This window comes from Monodon monoceros, unplaced genomic scaffold, assembly GCF_005190385.1.
Source record: "Monodon monoceros isolate NGI ecotype Baffin Bay Population unplaced genomic scaffold, NGI_Narwhal_1 Super_Scaffold_3, whole genome shotgun sequence".
Lineage (NCBI taxonomy): Eukaryota > Metazoa > Chordata > Mammalia > Artiodactyla > Monodontidae > Monodon > Monodon monoceros.
In genome coordinates, this window is record NW_021703780.1 from 16,981,561 (window position 1) to 17,002,770 (window position 21,210).

The 21,210-nt window shown below is 39.8% G+C and overlaps 1 protein-coding gene across 5 annotated transcripts in view; it reads left to right on the forward strand.

Moving 5' to 3' along the window:
* Positions 1-1,567: 1,567 nt before the first annotated feature.
* Positions 1,568-21,210, forward strand: part of CDKAL1 (CDK5 regulatory subunit associated protein 1 like 1) — a 649,567-nt gene continuing 629,924 nt past the window's right edge. For 2 of the 5 annotated variants that reach the window (XM_029243200.1, XM_029243201.1), the window contains exons 1-4: positions 1,568-1,650; positions 2,486-2,529; positions 14,291-14,465; positions 15,951-16,063. In XM_029243200.1, the coding sequence (XP_029099033.1) occupies positions 1,598-1,650; positions 2,486-2,529; positions 14,291-14,465; positions 15,951-16,063 (385 nt within the window). In that variant the 5' untranslated portion in view covers positions 1,568-1,597. Of the gene's footprint in view, positions 1,651-2,471; positions 2,530-6,297; positions 7,652-7,834; positions 9,757-14,290; positions 14,466-15,950; positions 16,064-21,210 lie in introns of those variants that run through there. The other 3 variants (XM_029243202.1, XM_029243203.1, XM_029243204.1) reach the window with 3 other exon arrangements.

A 21,210-nucleotide genomic window follows, 5' to 3' on the forward strand; every position in this document is an offset into this window, starting at 1 on the left:
GCCAACAACTTGATTTAGGCTTTTCACTATTTTTTTCATGTGTGAAATGTTGTCCTCAAACCCATCCTCCTGAGAGAATATTCTGCTCAGACATTTTCATGCTACCCAATACATCCAGGATTAGGTCTAATGTCTTTATTTTAGCAAACAAGGCTCACCTTAATCTGATCCCTGCACTTTCCTTTCCAGCCTTCTCTGCTATCATCCAACTTTACTCTTTTTTGCTTTTATAATGTACAATAGTTTATAGTTTCAGGCCCCCATGCATTGGCCCTCACTGTCTCCCCAGCGTGGAATACCTTTGTCCATTTCCCTCACTTCACCCCTGGGGGAAGTCCTGATCTCTCTGTTGTGCTCCACAGGCCTCTTGCGTTCATCTTCCATAGGGATTGCTATTCTCTACTGAAGCTATATCCTTGCAGTAGCCTGAAAGGGTGGTAGGGAGTGTCTTTCTTCTTTTCTAGCTCCAGCATCCAGCAAGTGCATATCATATGGTATGCACTCAATGAAATTTGTTTGAACTTAACCAGATCTTGGGGAGAAGGGGTACAATCATTCATTGATTCAAAATGTTTATTGAGAGGCTATTAAGTGCAAGATTATGAGCTAGGCAGTGGGATGACCACCAAGAAGAAGGTGACCCAGGGCCTACTTTTGGTCTAGTGAAAGAGATGGGGCAACATAAACACACAATTCTAATTCAGCTGCGTGAAGACTGCTGTGGACCTTAGGTCACAGTTCAGATTTTTTTTTTTGGATGAGCAAAGCGTGCCATTTTAGCTAGAGGGAAATGCACTAGGAAAGTCATTTACAAAATAAGTCAATTGCCCCAAATCACTGTGAAACCCAGAGTCACGCATAATTTCGACTTCCTTTCATGGCTATTGTCTTCACTTTCTAAAGTGGAAATGCTTTTCTGGTAAACAAGGTCAGTGTCTGGGGTAAAGAATAATAAGGTGAGATAACTCATGTAAGGTAACCAGGTCAGAATCTGTATATACTCCATGAAAGTTGTCTTTCTCTGCTAAACTGCTGCTCCTAGACTGTCTTCTAAGCATTAAAACCAACCAACCAACAAAGAAAAAACAACAAAAAACCTTGCTTGGTGTTAAATGATCTATATTAAGTTTAAGCCAACCGTTATCTTTTTACCCTTCTCCATTTTCTTTAATATGACCTCTTTTCACAAAAGGTCGAGGAAGCTGGTAAAATGTAATGAAAAGAGCAGATTCTCTGGGAGTCCGGCAGAGTTGGGTTTAGCACAGAGGACAGTCACTACTACCAGAATCACTTTGGGCACGTAATCAAACTCCCAGTTTCCTCTTTTGTAAAATAAGTATAATAATAAATGAGGAGATAATGTTTATGGAAAGCTCTGAACACAGTACTCGACACGTAGTAAGAGCTCAGGAGAAGTTAGCTATTAAACGATTCTAAGAACTCGAGGTCTTGAAGGTATTATTTTCGTTCTGGCAACCAAAAGAATCGTTAAATGAAATCATTACTAAACCAAGTTGAACCTGAACGCGCACTTCCAGTAATTTGATCTCTCTGGGCCACCGTCTGCGAGCATGCGTAAAAAAGCGTGGCGGGACGTATGTGTCATGGCGAGCTCCATCTAAAGTCGCTGCAGTTTCCGGAGAGTGGCGTGTAGGTTCTCTTACTTTTGGCTGACTTGTTATTTCGTGACTGCTGGGTAAGGGTGGCGGGTGGATCAGTGTGGGGCAGAGTTTGGCCAGAGTTCCTTTTACGGCGGAGCCTTGTTTCCCCAGTTTTAGTCTTTCTCGGGAGGTTTGCTGGTTTGTTTCGCAGTTGAAAGGGAACTTAACCAGCTGAGCTGGGGGAATTGGGAGGCAGGTAGCGCTGCCAGAAGTGAGGACGGGTCTTTGGCCTTATGTGCTGCAGGGTTGTAAGGAGTATTTAAGGGATCTCGTTGCGTATTGTCAAATCTAACTTCATTCGTTTTACCACTTTCTGCGTTAATGAGTTTATGGGACGGTACAAGGCTCTCACAGTTACCTAGCTTTCACAGAGCTGTATCTCAGAAATTTAAACTGAAGTTGGTCTGAAGATTAGGTGTCTTAATTTTTCACTTTTCTTTCTTGTTTACTGATAAAACCTCTTTCTGAATCTCGGGACGATACGTGTCTTTCGTGTGTCAGGTGATGTGGATACTTACTTAATTGCCATATTTCTGTTTTGTAGTTCTTGGTATTACTTGAATCACGCAGACGTGTTGTAGTGCTGGATAGTATTTATTAACTACGGCCAGACGCTGGATCTCAGTCATAGCAAATGTGGCAGATGTTAACACACCTGGCCTAATCAGAAAGAAATTGGGAGTAATATGGAACATCATTAACCCTGATGTATAAAGTAGCCTTTTATGGAGTTTAATCCCTTTTAGGTAGTTTTAAAGAGCCCTTACCGTGGTTTTGTGAAGTTGTTGCGAGCTTGCTTTTTCTAATCAGTTTTCATTTTCCAGACTCATCTTTCAAGAAGATTTGAGACTAATTGCGAATAATCAAGGTACTCATTTATTTTAAGCCTTTTATGTTGGAGTGACGTGTTACATATTATAACGTGCAGAAAGGTAACCTAATTTTAATTTCTTAGTGATTTTGCCACCATCATTATCTGGAAACGCCAAGATCTCCCTATCACTAAATCCAAGAAATGTTTTCATTCATTTTACTTAACTTTGCATTACCTGCATTGAGCAGCGCTCACCGTGTCCACCTCTTTCACATGCTCGCTTCCTTTTCCTTATGTGACCCACTGATTTTCTTCTTCTCTAGTGGCTTCTTCTTGATCTCCATTATAGGCTGGTTCTCTTCTGTATGGCAGGTAAACATGGAGTTCCTTAAGGCTTGGTCCTGTCCTCTTTCCAATTAGAAGAAATTCTGTTCTCTTTCTCTGCGTGAGCTAATGCACAACCTCATCAACATTGTTGTTCTCTGTCTTTTTTATTCTAGCCATCCTAGTGTGTGTGAAGTGGTGTCTCATTGTGATTTTGATTTGTATTTTCTTGATAGCTAATGATGTTGACATCTCATCATGTTATTGGTCATTTGTATATCTTCTTTGGAGAAATGTCTGTTCAAATCCTTTTTTCATTGGGTTATTTTTCTGTTGTTGAGTTGTAAGTGTTCTATATGTATTCTGATACCAGATCTTTATCAGACATTTGATTTGCAAATATTTTCTCCAATTGTATGAGGTCTCTTTTCACTTTCTTGATGGTGTCCTTTGAAGCATGAAAGTCTTAAATATGAAAGTCTTACATGTAAGTCCAGTCTGTTTTTTCTTTTGTTGCTTATTCTTTTGGTGTCATAACTAAGAAACCAGTGCTTAATCTAATGTTATGAACATTTACACCTATCTTATCTTCTAAGAGTTTTATAGCATTAGTTCTTAAATTTAGGTCTGCAATCAATTTGAGTTAATTTTTGTATGTGATGTGAAGTAGGAATCCGACTTCATTCTTTGCATGTGGCTATCCAGTTGTCCCAGCACCATTTGTTGAAAACACTACTCTTCTCCCCATTGAATTTTCTTGGCACCCTTGTTGAAAATCAGCTGACCAGGTAATACATTTTTGACAAGCATTCTGGATGATTTTTATGAAAGAATAACTCTAGGACAGTGATTCTCAAACTGTAGTGCACATCACAGTCACCTGGAGGGCGTGTTAAAGATGGCTGAGCTTTACTCAGAGTATCTGGTGCAGTAGATTTTGGGTGGGACCCCAGACTTCTCATTTCTAACAAGTTCCCCAGTGACCCTAATTGTGCTGGTGTGGGAACCGCACTGTGAAAACTACTGGTGTAGGACTTTGGTTCACAACTGTGGCAACACATATGAGAATTACTGGAAAGTTTTAAAAAATATTGATGTCCAGGCTCCGTTCTAGCGATTGATTCAACTAGCGCAGGGCTCAGTTGTCGGTAATTTTCCATAGCTCCTCAGGTGACCATAATGAACGCTCAAGACTGAGAACCTTTGCTGTAGGAGAACAGTGGTTCTCAATCAGAGGTGTATAGTGGAATCACCTGGGCAGGTTTTACCTTCCCATCCTTAAATTCCACTCTGGAGAACGGGGCCTGGGTATTTGCTGTTCTAAAGGTCTCCTAATAAATCACCTCTGTAAGTAACCAGTACTCTATATTATTCTCTCTTCATCATTTTCAATATCTCCTTTTTTCACTTACTGTTTTTATTTCCTTTATTAAACTTGATTTCCTCTACCTTTGAGAAAAAACTTTATACGATCCTGTTGTTCCATTTAACTACTATCTTGTTTTCCTTTTATTCTCAAACTTTCATTATTATTCACTTATTTAATAATTTCTGAAGGCTAACAATTCCAGTTACCAGTTTGTTGGCAGTAAGAGCTTAAGCTGATTAATAGTGATGGGTGAGTTTGTTCAGGTGCTTATTATATGCAGCCAGGTTTAGGAACCTCTGCATTATATATTTGTCTCTCTTGTCTCCCTAGAGTGAATTTGTGGAAATGGAATTGCTGGGCAAAAGGATATATGTTTTAAAGTTTGATATGTATTGCCAGATTGCCCTTCAGAAAGGGCATGTCAGTTTTACCATGCTTTCTGCTAACAGTTGGGTGTTTGTCAGTCTTTGTTATCAGTGGGGTAGATGGAAAATAACTCCTTGTTTAAACACATGCCCTTAGTGTGTTTGAGCATTCTTTCCTATGCTTAACGGCTATTTACATTTCTTAAGTGTGTTGCCGGTTTTGCCTTTGCCCATTTTTTTCTGGAATGTTTTTCTTTCTTAGGGTTGCCTTAGACTCTTGTATTATTTGTGCTTTGCCAATGAGGCAGAGCCATGTGGGGAGAGCTTGGTGTTGAGAGAGGGCCTAGGTTCTAATTTTAGCTCTATCAGTGGACAAATCTTTTAGCTCCTCTGGACTTCAGTTCTGTAAAATAAGAGGCTTAGCAGTGTTCCTTGCTTCCCTAACTCTGATATTGTATGTCTACTGCAGTGGACGCACCCCTCTCATCTCTCTTCTTCCATACTGTTTCCCTTCAGTGGATCCATAAGCAATTGTGTATGGGATGTAAATATTGTGTAATTAAAAAAAATTAAAATATGTCATTCAATTTATAATCCTTCAGTAGTTCTTTAGTAACATTGAAAGGCACTACCTGGTCTTAGCCTTTCTCACTTAACTTTGTTATTTCATAGAGTCATAGTTTATAGAAGAAGCCGTAGGGGTTAGGTATTTATTTCACCTTCCCACCTACTGTAAGAATTTCCTCCTATGTTATAGAAAGGCTAGCTAAATTCAACTTAAGCAAGTGTTTATTTATCCATCCATTCAACAGATATTCTGCGCCTGCTGTGTGCTAGGCATTGTTACAGGTGTTGTAGATACAGTGGTGAAAAAGAGATGACACCCTTGTTCTTATGGCGCTTACACTGTAGTGAGAAAGACAGATGCACTTATATACCTACCTGGAGTCAGGTAGGTAAGTGTTATGAAGAAAAATGAAGCGTAAAGTGGGTTAGAGGCCGGTGAGAATGTGTGGGATGCCTAGTCAGTGTGTGCTTATTTGAGATAGGGTGATTAGGAAAAGGCCTCTCCAAGGTGTCATTTGAGTAGAGAAGTAGGCAGCAAGGCATACGAATATCTGGGGATGATATTCAAGGCAGAGGAATAGCAAGTGTGAAGGCCCTGAGTCAGAAGCTAGTTTGGCCTGCTCAGAGAATGTCTGAAAGATTATTACAGTTGGGGCAGAGTGGGAGGTAGCAGAGGGGGCATATTTTGTTAGACTGGGTAGTGTACAGTAAAAAGTATTTATTGAGAAGCTGCAGTGTGCTAGACAGTTCTAGGCACCACCTGGGATAAAGCAGTGAACAAAGCACCCAAAAGCCTTTACCTCCCCCTTCCCCCCCCCTCCCCCTGAGAGTATATATCCTAGTAGAAAGAGATAGTAACAAAATAATGAAGATATTTTCATGGAGGAAGAAATTTTCCTCTACCCTTCTAGGTTCTTCTGGCTGGTCTAAGAATTAAACTGACGGATTAACAGGAGGCTAATCAAACGAAAGTTTAATAACGTATACATGGGAGACCCAGGCAAACAGTAACTCTCCCAAGTGGTTGAAACCGTTGCCTTAAACCCTTCTGTCTTCAGCTAAAGACAAAAGAGGATCTTGTGGGTAGTGGTTTGGGACCTCAGAGGGGAGGAAGGCAGTTGCCATGCCATGGAAAAGCAAATGTTTGGTAACAGAGGAATTTTAACAAACAGACTTTGCTAGGTTCCTCCCTGCCTGCACACGTAGTTCATACTCTAGTTATCTGTGGTGATTACTCCCTTCCTGGAACAGGTGCTCTGTTTACATTCTTTTAGGCATTTACGGGGAAGGTCAGTTTCTTCCTGAATCTTTTAGTCCTTGATTGTTTTCAGCTCAAAATAATCTGCATGGCAAGCAGACATTTTGGGGTGGCAAGTTTGCTCCCCTGTAATATCTAAGCAGGTGGTGAACTGCTGTGGTAAGGAAACAAGGCAGGGAAGGCGGATAGGAGGCATGTGTACGTGGTGAGGTGGGAGTTGCTCAGGAAGGCCTCACTGGTGACATTTGAACAAAGTCCCAAAGGGCTTGAAGGCATTCCAGGCAAGACGAAGACCTTGAGATGAGTGTGTGCCTGGTGGGTGTGAACTAGCCAGGATGCCAGTGTGGCCGAGTGGAGTGAGAGGGGAGAGCGGTAGGAAGTGGGGTCCCAGAGGTAACAGGAAGCTGATTATGTTCTAGTAGAACTCTGTAGCAGTTTTTACTCTGGGGCTTTTTACTCTGAGATGGAATACCAAGGGAAGGTTTTGATCAGAAGCCTGAGAAGAATTTAGGTTTTAAAGGGATCCCTGGCTTACGTGCTGCAAGTGTCTTTTGGGAATTAAGGGTAGAAGCAGGGTGACTATTACAGTAAACCAGGCAAGAGTTACTGTTGGTTTGGACCAAGAATGTAACAGTGGGTACGGTCAGAAGTAGATTCTGAATATATTTGGAAGGTCAAGCCAGCAGGCTTTTGTTGGTGGGTTGGATTTAGGGTGAAGGAAAGAGACGAGTCAGGGATGGATCCAGGATTTTTGGCCTGAGTGGGTGGAAGGTTGGGATTGCCTTTAAGCGAGATGGGGAAAGTTCTGGGAGGATCTGGTGTGATGTTGTTGGTTGCAGGTGGGGTAAGGTGGGGAGAGGATCAAGAGTTTTGTTTTTGACCTTTTAATTCTGAAATAACTATTAGACATTCAAGCAGGGGTGTTGAATAGGCAGTTGGACATCTGAGCCTGAAGTTCAGGGGAGCACTGGGGCTGGTTACATAAGCATACAGTTGGTATTGCAAGGCCTTGGGACTGGATGAGATCACCTAGGGTGTGTCTGTAACTAGAGAAGAGAAGTCCTGTAACGGAGCCCTGGGGGCATTCCGACATTGAGAAGTTGGGAGAGTTGAGGAGGAACCAGCAAAGGAGACTTGGGGAGTGGTTGACGTGGTAGGAGGAGAACTCAGAGTGTGGGATTCCAGGAGCCAGTGAAGAAGATCGCTTTAGGAGGGAAAGCATGGACCGTAGTGTCAGATGCTGCAGACCGGGTCAGGCGAGATGGCTGAGAATTGACCACCGTGTACACTGTTGTGAGTCACTGAAATCAGGACAGCAGTTTTGGTGGAGTGGTCGGGGTGAAAGCCCGGTTTAGTAGAGAATGGGAGGGGGAAATTGGAGACAGTTCTTTCAAGGACTTTTCTTTCTTTCTTTTTTTTTTTTTTTGTGGTACGTGGGCCTCTCACTGTTGTGGCCTCTCCCATTGAAGAACACAGGCTCCGGACGCGCAGGCTCAGCGGCCATGGCTCACGGGACCAGCCGCTCCGCGCGGCATGTGGGATCCTCCCAGACCGGGGCACGAACGCGTGTCCCCTGCACCAGCAGGCGGACTCTCAACCACTGCACCACCAGGGAAGCCCAGGAGTTTTCTTTTAAAGGAGAGAAATGTGGTGGAGTTAGTAGGTAGAGGAAGTGGGGTCCGGATAAGGTTTTTGTTTTTCTAATGGGAGAAATAACAGTATGTTTATACCCAGATAGTAATGATTCAGTAAAGAGACAATTAGTGATGATGCAAGAAGAGGAAGCATGGCTGGAATTCTGTGCTGGAGCAGGTCAGAGTAGAGGGATTGCTCTAAGGGGGGTGGGCAGTTCATTCACTGTAACAGATTGATATGTGGGCAAAGACCCATTTCCCAGTAAGAGAATGAAGTCATCCATGTGTACAGAATGTGGGAGGGGATCTGAGGGTTGGCTTCATTCAGGCCTTCTGTTTTCAGTACCGTCTGCAGCCTCATGAAGAGGAGATCTGTGAGAAATTAATTTTCAGAAAACTCCTAAGATCAGCGAGTTTAAGTTTCTTCACCGCAGCGCTTCCCAGTCTTTGCTCTACTAATGCATACTGGGAGCCTGTAAGACGCAGACTGTCCCAAATTTATTTGACCACAGAACTGTGTCTTCACTGATAGTCAATAAATAGAACGAATTTGGGAAAGACTAACCTAGTTCATTTCACCTTACCTATAGTTTGCTGAGTCGGCCAGGGCTCTCGTTCGCAAGAACAGAAGCCCGAACTCAAATGAATTTGAGCCACAGAGGGAATTTATTAGCTCACGTGACTGGGCAGGGCAGGGCTGCATCTGGCTGCAGGCATTGGTTGGACCCAGTTGCTCAAATAATGTCAGTATTGCTCGTTGTCTCTCCAGCTCTTAGAAGGCTTTCCTGCTTTGGGTAGGTTTCTGCTTTGTGGCAGGCAAGATGGCCCCCAGTATCCTCAAGTTGAGAGCCTCCTAACTTAGTCACTTCAGTGAAAGAGAAGCCAGCTCTCCTGTTAGCCCTGGCATAGAAGTTCTCATGATGATTCTCATTGGCTCGGCTTGTCACGTCCAAACCTGCACCAATCGTTGTGGCCCAGAGGGTGAATTACTCTGGCACATGGGTCTCATGTGCCATGGCTGCATCTGGGGAAGGAGGAGGCCTGTGACTGACAGTCCTACCCTGACCACGTGGTACGGGTGTTCACTATCATTTAAACAGTTCTTGACTGATTGCCATCTGGGCTATTTCTGATCTTTTGTTCTTCTAAGCAATGTAAAGCTAGCTGAGATTTGAACACAGATTTGTCTGATTTACAGGGCCTAGTTTGTCATACTTGTAAAGAGTGCATTACAGCCAAGGGCACAAAATGAGCCTGGCTGGAAATGCTCTGTTAATGGAAAGATGGGTATCTGACAAATGAAGAGAGGGAAAATTCATCAGAAAGACTCGAGACCAGAGGAGAGTGTAGGACCCTTAACACTGGTTTAGGCAACCCGGATGAAAAGCGGTCGTTCCGGGTAATTAAGTAGGCCGTAGAGTCTCGCACAGCACGTGGGCTCAGGCTCATCTGCCGTGGAGTCTTTGAGCTGCTTTGGGTAAGTTAGCTTCTCTGTGTTTTAGATCACTCTTCATTTTTTTTTTTTATTTGGCTGTGCCACACGGCTTATGGGATGTTAGTTCCCCGACCAGGGATGGAACCCAGGCCCTCGGCAGTGAGAGTGCGGAGTCCTAACCGCTGGACAGCCAGGGAATTCCCTGGATTACTCTTTAAAGTGAGCATAACACCACCACCTACCTCCTGGAGTTGTTGTGAATGGTTAATGAGATGATGCTGTGAAGCCCTTGCTTCCTGTCTGGACACAGTATTGGTGGAGGTCTGCTGGTAAGTGTCCTCAAGTGTCGGCAGACCTCATTTTCCTGTGCTTCGCAGATGTTGCCTTTTTTTGTTTTTACACATTGAAGCTTTGTGGCAACCTGGCATCCAGCGTGTCTGTTGGTGCCATTTTTCCAACAGCATTTACTCTGTGTCTCTGTGCCACATTTTGGTAATTCTCGCAGTATTTCAAACTCTTTCATTATTGTTATATTTGTTATGGTGATCTGTAATCATTTATCTTTGTTACTCTTGTAATTGTTTTGGGGCGCCTTGAACTACGCCTGTATGAGATAGCGAACTTTATTGGTAAATGTGTGCTCCTACTTAAACCAACTGGCCCTTCCCCCATCTCTCCCCCTTTCCTCGTGCCTCCTTATTCCCTGAGACTCACCAATACTGAAATTAGGCCAGTTAATAACCTGGCAGTGGCCTCTAAGTGTCCAAGTGAAAGGAAGAATTGTGTGTCTCTCAGTTTAAATAAACTAGAAGTGATTAAGCTTAATGAGGAAGCCGAGATAGCCTGAAAGCTAGGCTTCTTGTGCCAGTTAGCCAAATTGTGAATGTAAAGGAAGAGTTCTTGAGGGATATTAAAACAGATCCTCCAGTGAACACATGGATGATAAAAAAGCAAAACAGCCTTATTGCTGATATGGAGAAAGTTTGAGTGGTGTGGATAGAAGATCAAACCAGCTGCAACGTTCCCTTAAGCCAAAGCCTAATCCTGAGCAAGGCCCTGACTCTGTTCGATTCGGTGCAGGCTGATAGAGGTGAGGAAGCTACAGAAGAAACGTTTGAAGCTAGCAGAGGTTGGTTCATGAGATTTAAGGAAAGAAGCCGTCTCCATACGTAGAAGTGCAAGGTGAAGAAGCAAGTGCTGATGTAGAAGCTGCAGCAAGTTACCCAGAAGGTCCAGAAGATCAGCTAAGATAATTACAGTGGCTCAGTGCCTGATTTCAAAACTTCAAAGCACAGACTGACTCTCTTGTCAGGGGCTAATACAGCTGATAATGATAAGTTGAAGCCAGTGCTCATTTACCGTTCCGGAAATCCTAGGGCCCTTAAGAATTATACTAAATCTTCCCTGCCTGTGCTCTATAAATGGAACAACAGAGCCTGGATGACAGCACACCTGTTTATGACATGGTTTACTGAATACTTTAAGCCCACTATTGAGACCTACTGCCTAGAAAAAACATTCCTTTGAAAATATTAACTGCTCATTGACAGTACACCTGGTCACCCAAGAGCTCTGATGGAGATATACAAGGAGATTAATTCCGCAGCCCATGGGTCAAGTAGTAATTTTGACTTTCAAGTGTTACTATTGAAGAAATGTATTTCATAAGGCTAAGCTGCTAGGTAGTGATTCCTCTGATGGATCTGGGCAAAGTAAATTGAAAACCTTTTGGAAAGGATTCACCATTCAAGGTGCTCTTGAGGACATTTGTGATTCATAGGAGGAGGTCAAAATTTCAACATTAACAGGAGTTTGGAACAAGTCGATTCCAACTTTCATGGATGACTTTGAGGGGTTCAAGGTTTCGTGGAGGAGATAACTGCGGATGTGGTGGAATTAGCAAGAGAACTAGAATTAGAAGTGGAGTCTGAAAATGTGACTGAATTGCTGCGATCTCATGGTAAAACGTGGATGGATGAGGAGTTGCTTCTTATGGATGAGCAAGGAAAGTGATCTCTTGAGATGGAATCTACTCCTGGTGAAGATGCTGTGAAGATTGTTGAAATGACAACAAAGGATTTAGAATATTATGTAAACTTAGTTAATAAAGCAGAGGCAAGGTTTGAGAGAATCGACTTTAATTTCAAAAGAAGCTCTACTGTGGGTAAAATGCTGTCAAACAGCATTGCATGCTTATAGAGAAACAGTTCATGAAAGGAAGAGTCAATTGATGAGGCAGACGTCACTGTTCTCTTATTTTAAGAAATTCCCACAGCCACCCCCCTTCAGCAGCCACCACCCTGACCAGTCAGTAGCCATCAACATGGAGGCAAGACCCTCCACCAGCAAAAAGATTATAATTCTCTGAAGGCTCAGATGGTGGTTAACTTTTTTTTAGCAACAAAGTATTTTAAAATTAAGGCATATACATAGATTTTTTAGATATAATGCTATTTCACACTTAATAGACTACAGTATAGTGTAAACATAACTTTTATGTGCACTGGAAAATCAAAAAATTCATGTGACTCCCTTTATTATGACATTCGCCTTATTGTGGTGGTCTGGAGCTGAACCTGCAGTTATCTTTGAGTTATGCCTGCACGTTTCATTTTTCAGGTAGCTTTTTTTCTTAAGTATTTTATTTTAACATAATTGTAGATTTACTTAGCTATAAAAGTTATGTGGAGATGCTGTACACTTTACCCAGGTCTCCCCCAAAGGTAGCATCTTGCAAAACTGTAATATGTACCGTATCACAACCTGGATATCGACATGATGTGGTCAGGATGCAGAACATTTCCGTCACCACAAGGATCGTGCACACTGACCTCTCAAGTATGTTATATAAATGTAATCATACAGTAGGTAACCTTTTGCACTTGGCTCTATTCACTGAACAGAATTCTCTGGCGATTCATCGAGGTTGTTACATGTGTCAATAGTTCATTCCTTTCTGTTGCTGAGTAGTATTCCATGGTATTGGATGTGCCTCAGTTTACTTAACCATTCAACCGTTGAAGGGCATCTGGGTTGTTTTCAGGTTTCAGCTCTTAGAAAGCTGCTGTAAATATTTATTTTAGGTTTTTATGTGACTGTCTTAATATTTCTCCTGGATAAACACTTAGAGGTACAGTTGCTGGGTTGCATTGTAGTTTCATGATTAGTTTAAGAAAATGCCAAACTGTTTTCCGGAGCAGCTGTACCATTTTATATTCCCACCAGGGCTGTACGAGTGATCCAGTTTCTCCACATCCTTGCCAGCATTTAGTGTGATAGCTATGCAGTGCTATCTCATTGTGGTTTTAGTTTATGTTTCTCTGATGGCTGGTCATGTTGAGTCTCTTTTCAGGTGCTTATTTTTCCCTCTGGATATCCTCTTAGGTGAAATATCTCTTTGTCTTTTGTCTATTTTCTAACTGAATTTTTTTCTTTTCTTTCTTTTTCCTTTTTTTTACTATTCTGTTTTGAGTTCTAGATACTAGTCCTTTGTCAGATATGTAGTTTGCAAATATGTTTTTCTCAGTCTACAGCTTGACGTCTCATCTCTCAAAAGGGTCTTTTGCAGAGTAAAAGTCTTTAATTTTGGTGATGTCTGGGCTTGTTAATTTTTCTTTTTATGGATGGTGCTTTTGGTGTCAAGTCTAAAAACAACTCACTTAGTTCTAGATCCAGAAGACTTTCTCTTACGATTTTTTTCTATAAGGTTATAGTTTTGTTTTACATTTTAGTCCAGGATCTATTTGAATTAAGTTTTGTATAAGGTGTGAGACTTAGGTGGTTGTTCATTTATTTGTCTATAAATGTCCAGTTGCTTGAGCAGAAATTATTGAAAAGGCTATCTTTCCTCCACTGAATTGTGTTTTGCAGTTTTGTGTTTTTGTGGTGTTTGTGTGGAGTGGAATGGTTATTGTCTAAAAGTTTTCTGTCTTGTTAGGCTGCCACTTTTCTGGTTCTTTGGCAACAGAACAGGCTTTTGTTTTGTTTAGGGCTTTTATTGTCTGCACCTGTTGGCATTTCTGGGTTGCTGGCTTCTTCAGCTCCAAGTCTGGGATATAGGAGGCAAAGCAAAACCCAAGGAGCTCACCATGGTGGTGTAACTTGGATTGCAAGGTCCCTAGCCGGTCTGCCTTCTCTCCATCTTTCAAAGTGTTCTTATGTTTACTTTACATATATGTCTGGAGTTCTAGTTGTACTTAGTGGGAGGGATAGGGAAAATATGTTTATTTCATCTTCCTGGAAGCAGTGTCCACATTTTCTTTTCTTAATTATAAAAAATTTGAACATTCAGGAAAGTAGAATTGGATAATAAACACCAACATGTCTATTTCCTAGATTTAAGAGTTGTAAAATAAATTATAGACGTAATATTTACCTCCACATATTCAGTATGCATCTCTAAAAAATAAGATTTTAAACATAAAGACAGTACTTTATATCTAATGATTTTTAGCAATATCCAAATACTATCTAATACCCAGTTCATATTCTGATTTCCCTAATTGTTCCCAAAATGTCTTACAGTTGTTTGGACAAAGTAAGACCTGATCAAGAGCATGAAGTGTGTTCATATTATCTTCTAAGTATCCTTTAATCTTGAACAGTTTCTTTCCTGCTTTTTTCTCCATGACACTGATTTGTTGAAGAAATAGTTCCAGTTGAACCCTGGAATGTCCCACTATCAGTAAGATTTATCTGGTGTTTCTTTTACTGTATCTCCTGTATTTTCTGTAAACTTGAAGTTAAAATCTAAAGGCTTTATTAGATTCAAGTTTGGCGAGAATATTTCATGGGTGATGTTATGTTGAACAGATTTTCTGAGGGACTCATGCTTGAATCGTTTATAACTTTTTTATGTGATAGAGAAGATGCCTTCTGCATCCTGTGATACACTCCTGGATGACATAGAAGATATTGTGTCACAAGAAGATTCAAAGCCCCAAGATAGGCATTTTGCGAGAAAGCACGTTGTTCCAAAGGTGCGAAGGCGAAATACCCAAAAATATTTGCAAGATGAAAACAGTCCACCAAGTGATAGGTAAGCTTTTCTTTTCTTTTGAAATTATATTCAGTATCATACCAGGGGAGAGGCTGGCACTACTGTATATGATGTACGTAATGTCTCTTTTAAAAAAACCTTTGAGGGACTTCCCTGGTGGCCCAGTGGTTGAGAGTCCGCCTGCCGATGCAGGGGACGCTGGTTCGTGCCCCGGTCTGGGAGGATCCCACATGCCGCAGAGCAGCTGGCCCGTGAGCCATGGCCGCTGAGCCTGCGTGTCCGGAGCTTGTGCTCCGCAACGGGAGAGGCCACAGCAGTGAGAGGCCCGCGTACCACAAAAAAACAAAACAAAACAAAACAAAAACAACTTTGAAATTTTGAAAGGAAATGTGTAGTGTTTTTCTGTTTTGTTTTGTTTTTTGAATGGTTTTAAATTTATCAAAGTCATTGACTAAAGAAGAAAAAGATGTCAAATTGCAAGTTTCTTAAAGGCAGGGCCTAGGGCAGTATTTGGCACAAAGATAGCTCCCCCCCTGCACCCTCCCCTGGCTGGATGTCTTTGCTGTTACAGTAGTTGGTGTGTAATTGTTACTCCCACATTAAAAATTTTATTGGAATTTGTGATTCTTATGAGATAGTGGTGGTTTGGGCATTTGGTTTTTCTTAGCAAATTTACAAATACTTGTGGATCATCTAAAGGCATTGGGCACAAATTATTGTGCTGTTTACACTGTTATATTAGGTCTCTAGTGAAATTCTAATACAACATAGCCAGAAAGGAATATGCAGTTATATAGTTTTAATATGCTTATATTTGTTTACCTAGTAAATTGTTGAGAGTTTTAATACACTTGATTATTTTGTTTGGAACAGATTCATAAGATGTATGAATTTAAAATTTGCTTATATTTTAATGAATGAAGTTTATTAAGTTTGTCCTAAACATGTCGTTAAGGTAATGTCTATTTAATTATTAATTATTAGGGCAATCCAAGTTGAAAGTCCTTTTATTTCCTTTGTAAAAATATTACATTTTTCAGAACTGTATTTTTATATATGGAATGCTTTGAATAGTGCTGTAGGGTGACAGATTTTCATTTTGATTCAGTTATTTATATCTGTAAGTTATAAAATAAAGATTGTAACTAGTATATAGTAGTCTTTAGATGTATTAAACTTTATTTGCCATTGCTGCTAGAACCATTTTCTGTGCTATTGTTATTTGTTTGTACCTTTCCAGGAGTCGAACTTAGTGGTAATATTTAGTAGTATTGAATTTAAAATACAACTCAGAGAAAAGATATTTTTTGTAGGGTCTTAACTTAGAATCCTGTGCTGTCATTTTATCTTGTATTTAGATTTTTGGTGTAACAGCAGATTATGTATTAAGTTGGTGCATTTAATCAATAGCCTGTGAATGGATTGCAGTGAGTGAGTAGTTTTGCATAATGGGCCCAGAAATTACCTAGTGCTTTTTATTTAAAAAATCCCTTAATGAGACTTTTTTTTTTAATTCATTAACAGCACTATTCCAGGCATACAGAAAATTTGGATACGGACTTGGGGTTGTTCTCATAATAATTCAGATGGAGAATATATGGCTGGACAACTAGCTGCTTATGGATATAAAATTACAGGTAATGAGATCTGTAATGTATTGATTAAATTTTTCAGAGATAAGTTTTTTAGAGATATCTTTTCTAACTTCAGCAACTAAAGGACATTTTAGCATAATTTGATGATTTTAAGGGAAAACAAAATGATACCTAATATATGTTGTCTAGATAACTACAGCTGACCCTTGAACAACACAGCTTTGAGCTGTGTGGGTCCACTTATCCGGGGACCTTTTTCAATCCATACACTGTTATGTTTACAGTCCGTGGTTGGTTGAATCCTAGGATGTGGAACCCTCGGATATGGAGGGCTGGCTATGGCACTTGAGGATATGTGGATTTTGGTCTCTGCCGCAGGTCCTGGAACCAATCCCCTGAACATACTTAGGGATGACTCTGTGTGTGTATGTATAATATTAAAAAAAAAATTTTATTTTGAAATAAGTTCGGACTTACAGGAAAGTAGTAAAATTGAGAGTTTGTATATGTCCTTTATCCAGGTTCCCCTAATCTAAATATCTAACATAATTGTAGAATAATTAATAAATTGGGAAATTAGTGTTAGCACAATACTATTATCTAAACTACAAATCTTGTTTGAATTTTGTCAGGTTTCCTATTTACATCATTTTTATGTTCCAGGATCCAATGTAGGATCTCACCTAATGTTTATTTGTAATGTCTCCTTAGTCTCCTCCAATCTGTGACATTGCTCAGTTTTTTCTCATCTTTTATGACTTTGACACTTCTGAAAGAAAATCGATTATTTTGTAGAATGTCCCTCACCTTGGGTTTGTCTGATAGAGTAAGGTAATTATGATTACCTTAGATTAGAGTAAGGGAATTATGCATTTTTGGCAAGACGAGCACAGAAGTGATATTATATCCTTCTCAGTGCATCACATCGGGCAGGGGGCTTCATGATGTTAGTACACTACCCCTTGTCTGTCAGATTTCTCCACAGTAAAGTTACTATTTTTCTCATTGTAACTGATGAATATCCTGTGTCTCCTCAGCCTCTTGCCTGGTAATTTTAGTATTCGGTAATTTTAGTATCTGTTGGTGGATCTTGTCTGCAAGTTATTACTGTGATATTTGCCTAGTGATGATTTTCTATTTTCTTCTTTTCTTCCACATTTATTAATCAGAGTCTTCTGTAAGGAAGGGCTGTCCTTTCCTCCCCATTTTATTTGTTGATATCAGTATGAACTCATGGACACTTATTTTATTCTATAGGTTATAGTTCAGAGCTATCATTATTTATTTTATTTTATTATTTACTTATTTATTTATTTTTTGCGGTACGCGGGCCTCTCACTGTTGTGGCCTCTCCCGTTGCGGAGCACAGGCTCCGGACGCGCAGGCTCAGCGGCCATGGCTCACGGGCCCAGCTGCTCCGCGGCATGTGGGATCTTCCCGGACCAGGGCATGAACCCATGTCCCCTGCATCGGCAGGCGGACTCTCACCCACTACGCCAGTAGGGAAGCCCTATTTATTTTGTTTCTTGTATTGTTCCAACTTTGTCCATAGGACCTTGTTTAGACTGGCTCCTGTGTCCTTCAAACATGCCCCCATTCCTTCTTGAGCACTTCCTTATTTTCTGGCACCACAAGATATTCTAGTGTTGTATTTTCCCTTCCCCAGCCTTGGAAGCAACCACTTTTCCAAGGAATCCTGACCCCTTTCATTAGGAGAATAGTGTTTAGAACCAGACCAGAGATCTGGGCACTAGTTGTGCTTATTGCTACTGTGAAGTATCAGTGCTTCGAGGTTCTCTCAGTGGACAGAGTTAGGAAATATATATGTATATGAACTGGCACATACATCTGTATCTGTTTCTGTTGTATGTACATTAAATGGGAACATAATTTGAATGCTTTGTGAGAGGCAGTGAATGGCCCAGTGCTTTATATGTGTTATCATGCTTAGTCCTTGTGATAAAAGGACATATTAGCATCCATTCATGTAGGTGAGAATGGAGAGGTTGTTTCTTACTTTAAATCACATGGGCGGTAAAGTCTGTTGCTCCAAAACATTGCTCTTGACCACTAGTCTATGTCACATAGCACATTGCCTTTGCATGTGTAGTTGGCCCGTCCTAGCTTCAAGATGGATGTGAGGAGAAGGGTAGATTGGAAAGTTATTCCTTTCATAGCATTGTTTCCTTCAATAAGTAAATAATTGTATGTCATTAACTCTGTTTTTGATAACTCATTCTTTTTTTAAAAAATTTATTTTTATTTATTTATTTATTTTGGGTTGCATTGGGGTGTCGTTGCTGCGCTCGGGCTTTCTCTAGTTGAGGTGAGCGGGGGCTGCTCTTCCTTGCGGTGCGCAGGCTTCTTATTTCGGTGGCTTCTTTTGTTGTGGAGCATGGGCTCTAGGCACGTGGGCTTCAGTAGTTGTGGCACGCGGGCTCGGTAGTTGTGGTTCGTGGGCTCTAGAGCACCGGCTCAGTAGTTGTGGCGCACGGGCTTAGTTGCTCCATGGCATGTGGGATCTTCCTGGACCAGGGCTCAAACCCGTGTCCCATGCATTGGCAGGTGGATTCTTAACCACTGCGCCACCAGGGAAGTCCTGATAACTCATTCTTTAGACAGCAAAATCAGTCTTAAAACAGGTAAAAACACTCAATCTGCTTTTAGAATTACTTCTCTGTGTTCATTAGTAATTTTTGTATAATTTAGCCTGTACGTAATACATTCTGATGGTACAGTTTGAAAATTAAGAAAATAGCCTTTAAGATAACTTCCTAAATATTAAAAAAATTCAGAGCTTGACTTATCCTAGGTGATATTTAATATCTAACACATGTTAATTCATTTTAGCCTATTAGCAGGTTTTTAGTATTATAACAGTACTCTTCTATGTAAAATAAGTCTTGATGTGTTTATACAAGAATATTAAACTTTGTTATGCAGACCTAATTTTCATTTCTTATTTGGGAATAGTAAAAAGGGAAATTGGTTCCTTAATCACTTGAATGTGAAATTTATTTTTCTTGTTAATGTAGTTTATTTCTTTTATATGCCTGTATTACTTATATGTATTTGTATTAATTTTACATACTGTGATTTTACCCACTTCAGAAATTTAGCAGTTTTAATTCTAGTCTGGCTTGCATGCAGTAGACTATAGGACCACTTTCTTACTTGTCTAGATGCCATAGGCCCAGAAAATATAAACATTAGCTTCGTTAAAATATTTAATAAGGAAATCTCTACAGGTCTTTCATTTAGGTTAGATACATGAATGATTTCTGGATACCTATGCCAGTGGTCTCTTTTGTTATTGTGGAATAATGGGAATTTATAAAAATTATTATTGCTTAATAGTTTATAATATTTCATTAATCACATGTCGACCAAAAATATTTTCGTTTAACTCTGTAATTGATAAGAATGAGATATATAATAGATTATGTATAATGTACACAGAGGTTACTGAAAACAGTATACAGAGAAATTCAGAAATCTCAGTTACCAATGGTAGATATTTTTACTATTTGGGGAAGAGAGATTAGATATATACTTGAAATTGCTATTTTTCCAACTGTGTGAATCTAGGAATATAATTACTCCATAGTAAGACCTCACAGAGACTTAGAGAAGTAAATGCTTGTTCGTTGCCTCTTTCAAAGCCTTTTTATTTTGAGGAAAAGGGTGGTTTATAACTTATAAGATAATGCCTGCTTGCTTCTCATTTCAAAGAATGAAACCTGCTGAGGAAAAATGATGTCATTCTCTAAAACTCAGATACCTGTTTGCATGAGAGAATTAAATTAGTATTATGGAAAGCAGTTAAACTGTCCTGGTAGGTACAGTGGCTTTTTACAGAAGTATGATTTGAACACAAACATTTCATGAGTGTGTTCTTCAAGTGAGCAATTTTTATAGACTAACCCCCTCCCCCACAAATAATGCTGCCTTGGTTATTGTTTTTGGATTATTTCTTTTTGAATGTTGGTCAGTTATTTTCATTGTCCTCATTGGTGGCAGATCTTTATATCTTGAGAATATATTTAGTGTTTGAATGGTCACAGGTCGTTTGAGGCCAAATCTGATGAACAAGTATTGTGGTATGATACTCATATGTTGGGACTCTTCATTACTGTGACATAAAATAGGATACATGCTGATTTTTCTGATCTCTACATTCTAGTTTTCTTTTTCTTCTTTAAATAGAGCATGGAAGCATTTAGTTGTTTTTTTTTTTTTATCTCGTCTTTTCATCTCAACAGGCATCTCCTCTTGTGATAGGAAGCATAAAACTGTGTTTCAACCATCTGCCTACTAAGTGGCACTAGTTTTGATTCTGTACTAAATTGTGTGTTATCCATACAAATTAAGTAGTGTTAATTTTGTTCTTAAATCCTGAGCAATGTTTTCCTTATGTTTGAGAGTGAACTTGCATGGTTCGTTAGATTCTTCACCTTTTACAGAGATAAAGAGAAAATCTAGTTCACTCTTGTGAATTCTAAAATACTTTGGCTCCAGGTCCTGACTTTTTAAACTTGGTATTATGTCAAAGTGAATGCCCAGTCATAGTTAATAACTTGCATGATAATCACATTATTTTGATAAAAGTTTTAAGCTCAATTTTCTCACTGGTAGATGCGGGAAAACTTCATCTTTTTTAATCGTTTTTCTCTAGGAACTTTCGATCATTTTTCATCCTGTTCCACTTTTGGCCTGACCTTTTCAGGTCACTTAAACTTCTTGTTTGCGTTTCTTGTAGCATGTAAGTGGTAGTACTTCAACTCACATTAGTTGCAGTAATTTTTGTGAATAAATGCTCTGGAGTGCTCAGTTGTATTAAGATGACCAGTCTTTTCAAAATTGCTGGCATTCTGATACTGAACAACTTAAAAATATTTTAGAATTTTTTTTTTCTAGGACTTACTAATATTTTATATGGTCAGTGTTTAATTCAACACATCCACATATTTGTCCCTGTCTTTACTCTTCATTCCATCTTGCACCTCAGACCTTTATCTGGAATCTTTCTGCCTAAAGTACACCCTTCAAAATATTTTAGAATTTTTATGAGTGACAAATTTACAGAGACTAACGGATTTTCATATACTTCACTTTTGCTTAATTGCTTAATGATTCATATTGCCCTTTGAGATTTTGTAAAAGTTATTTTTGATAATTCATTTAGAAAT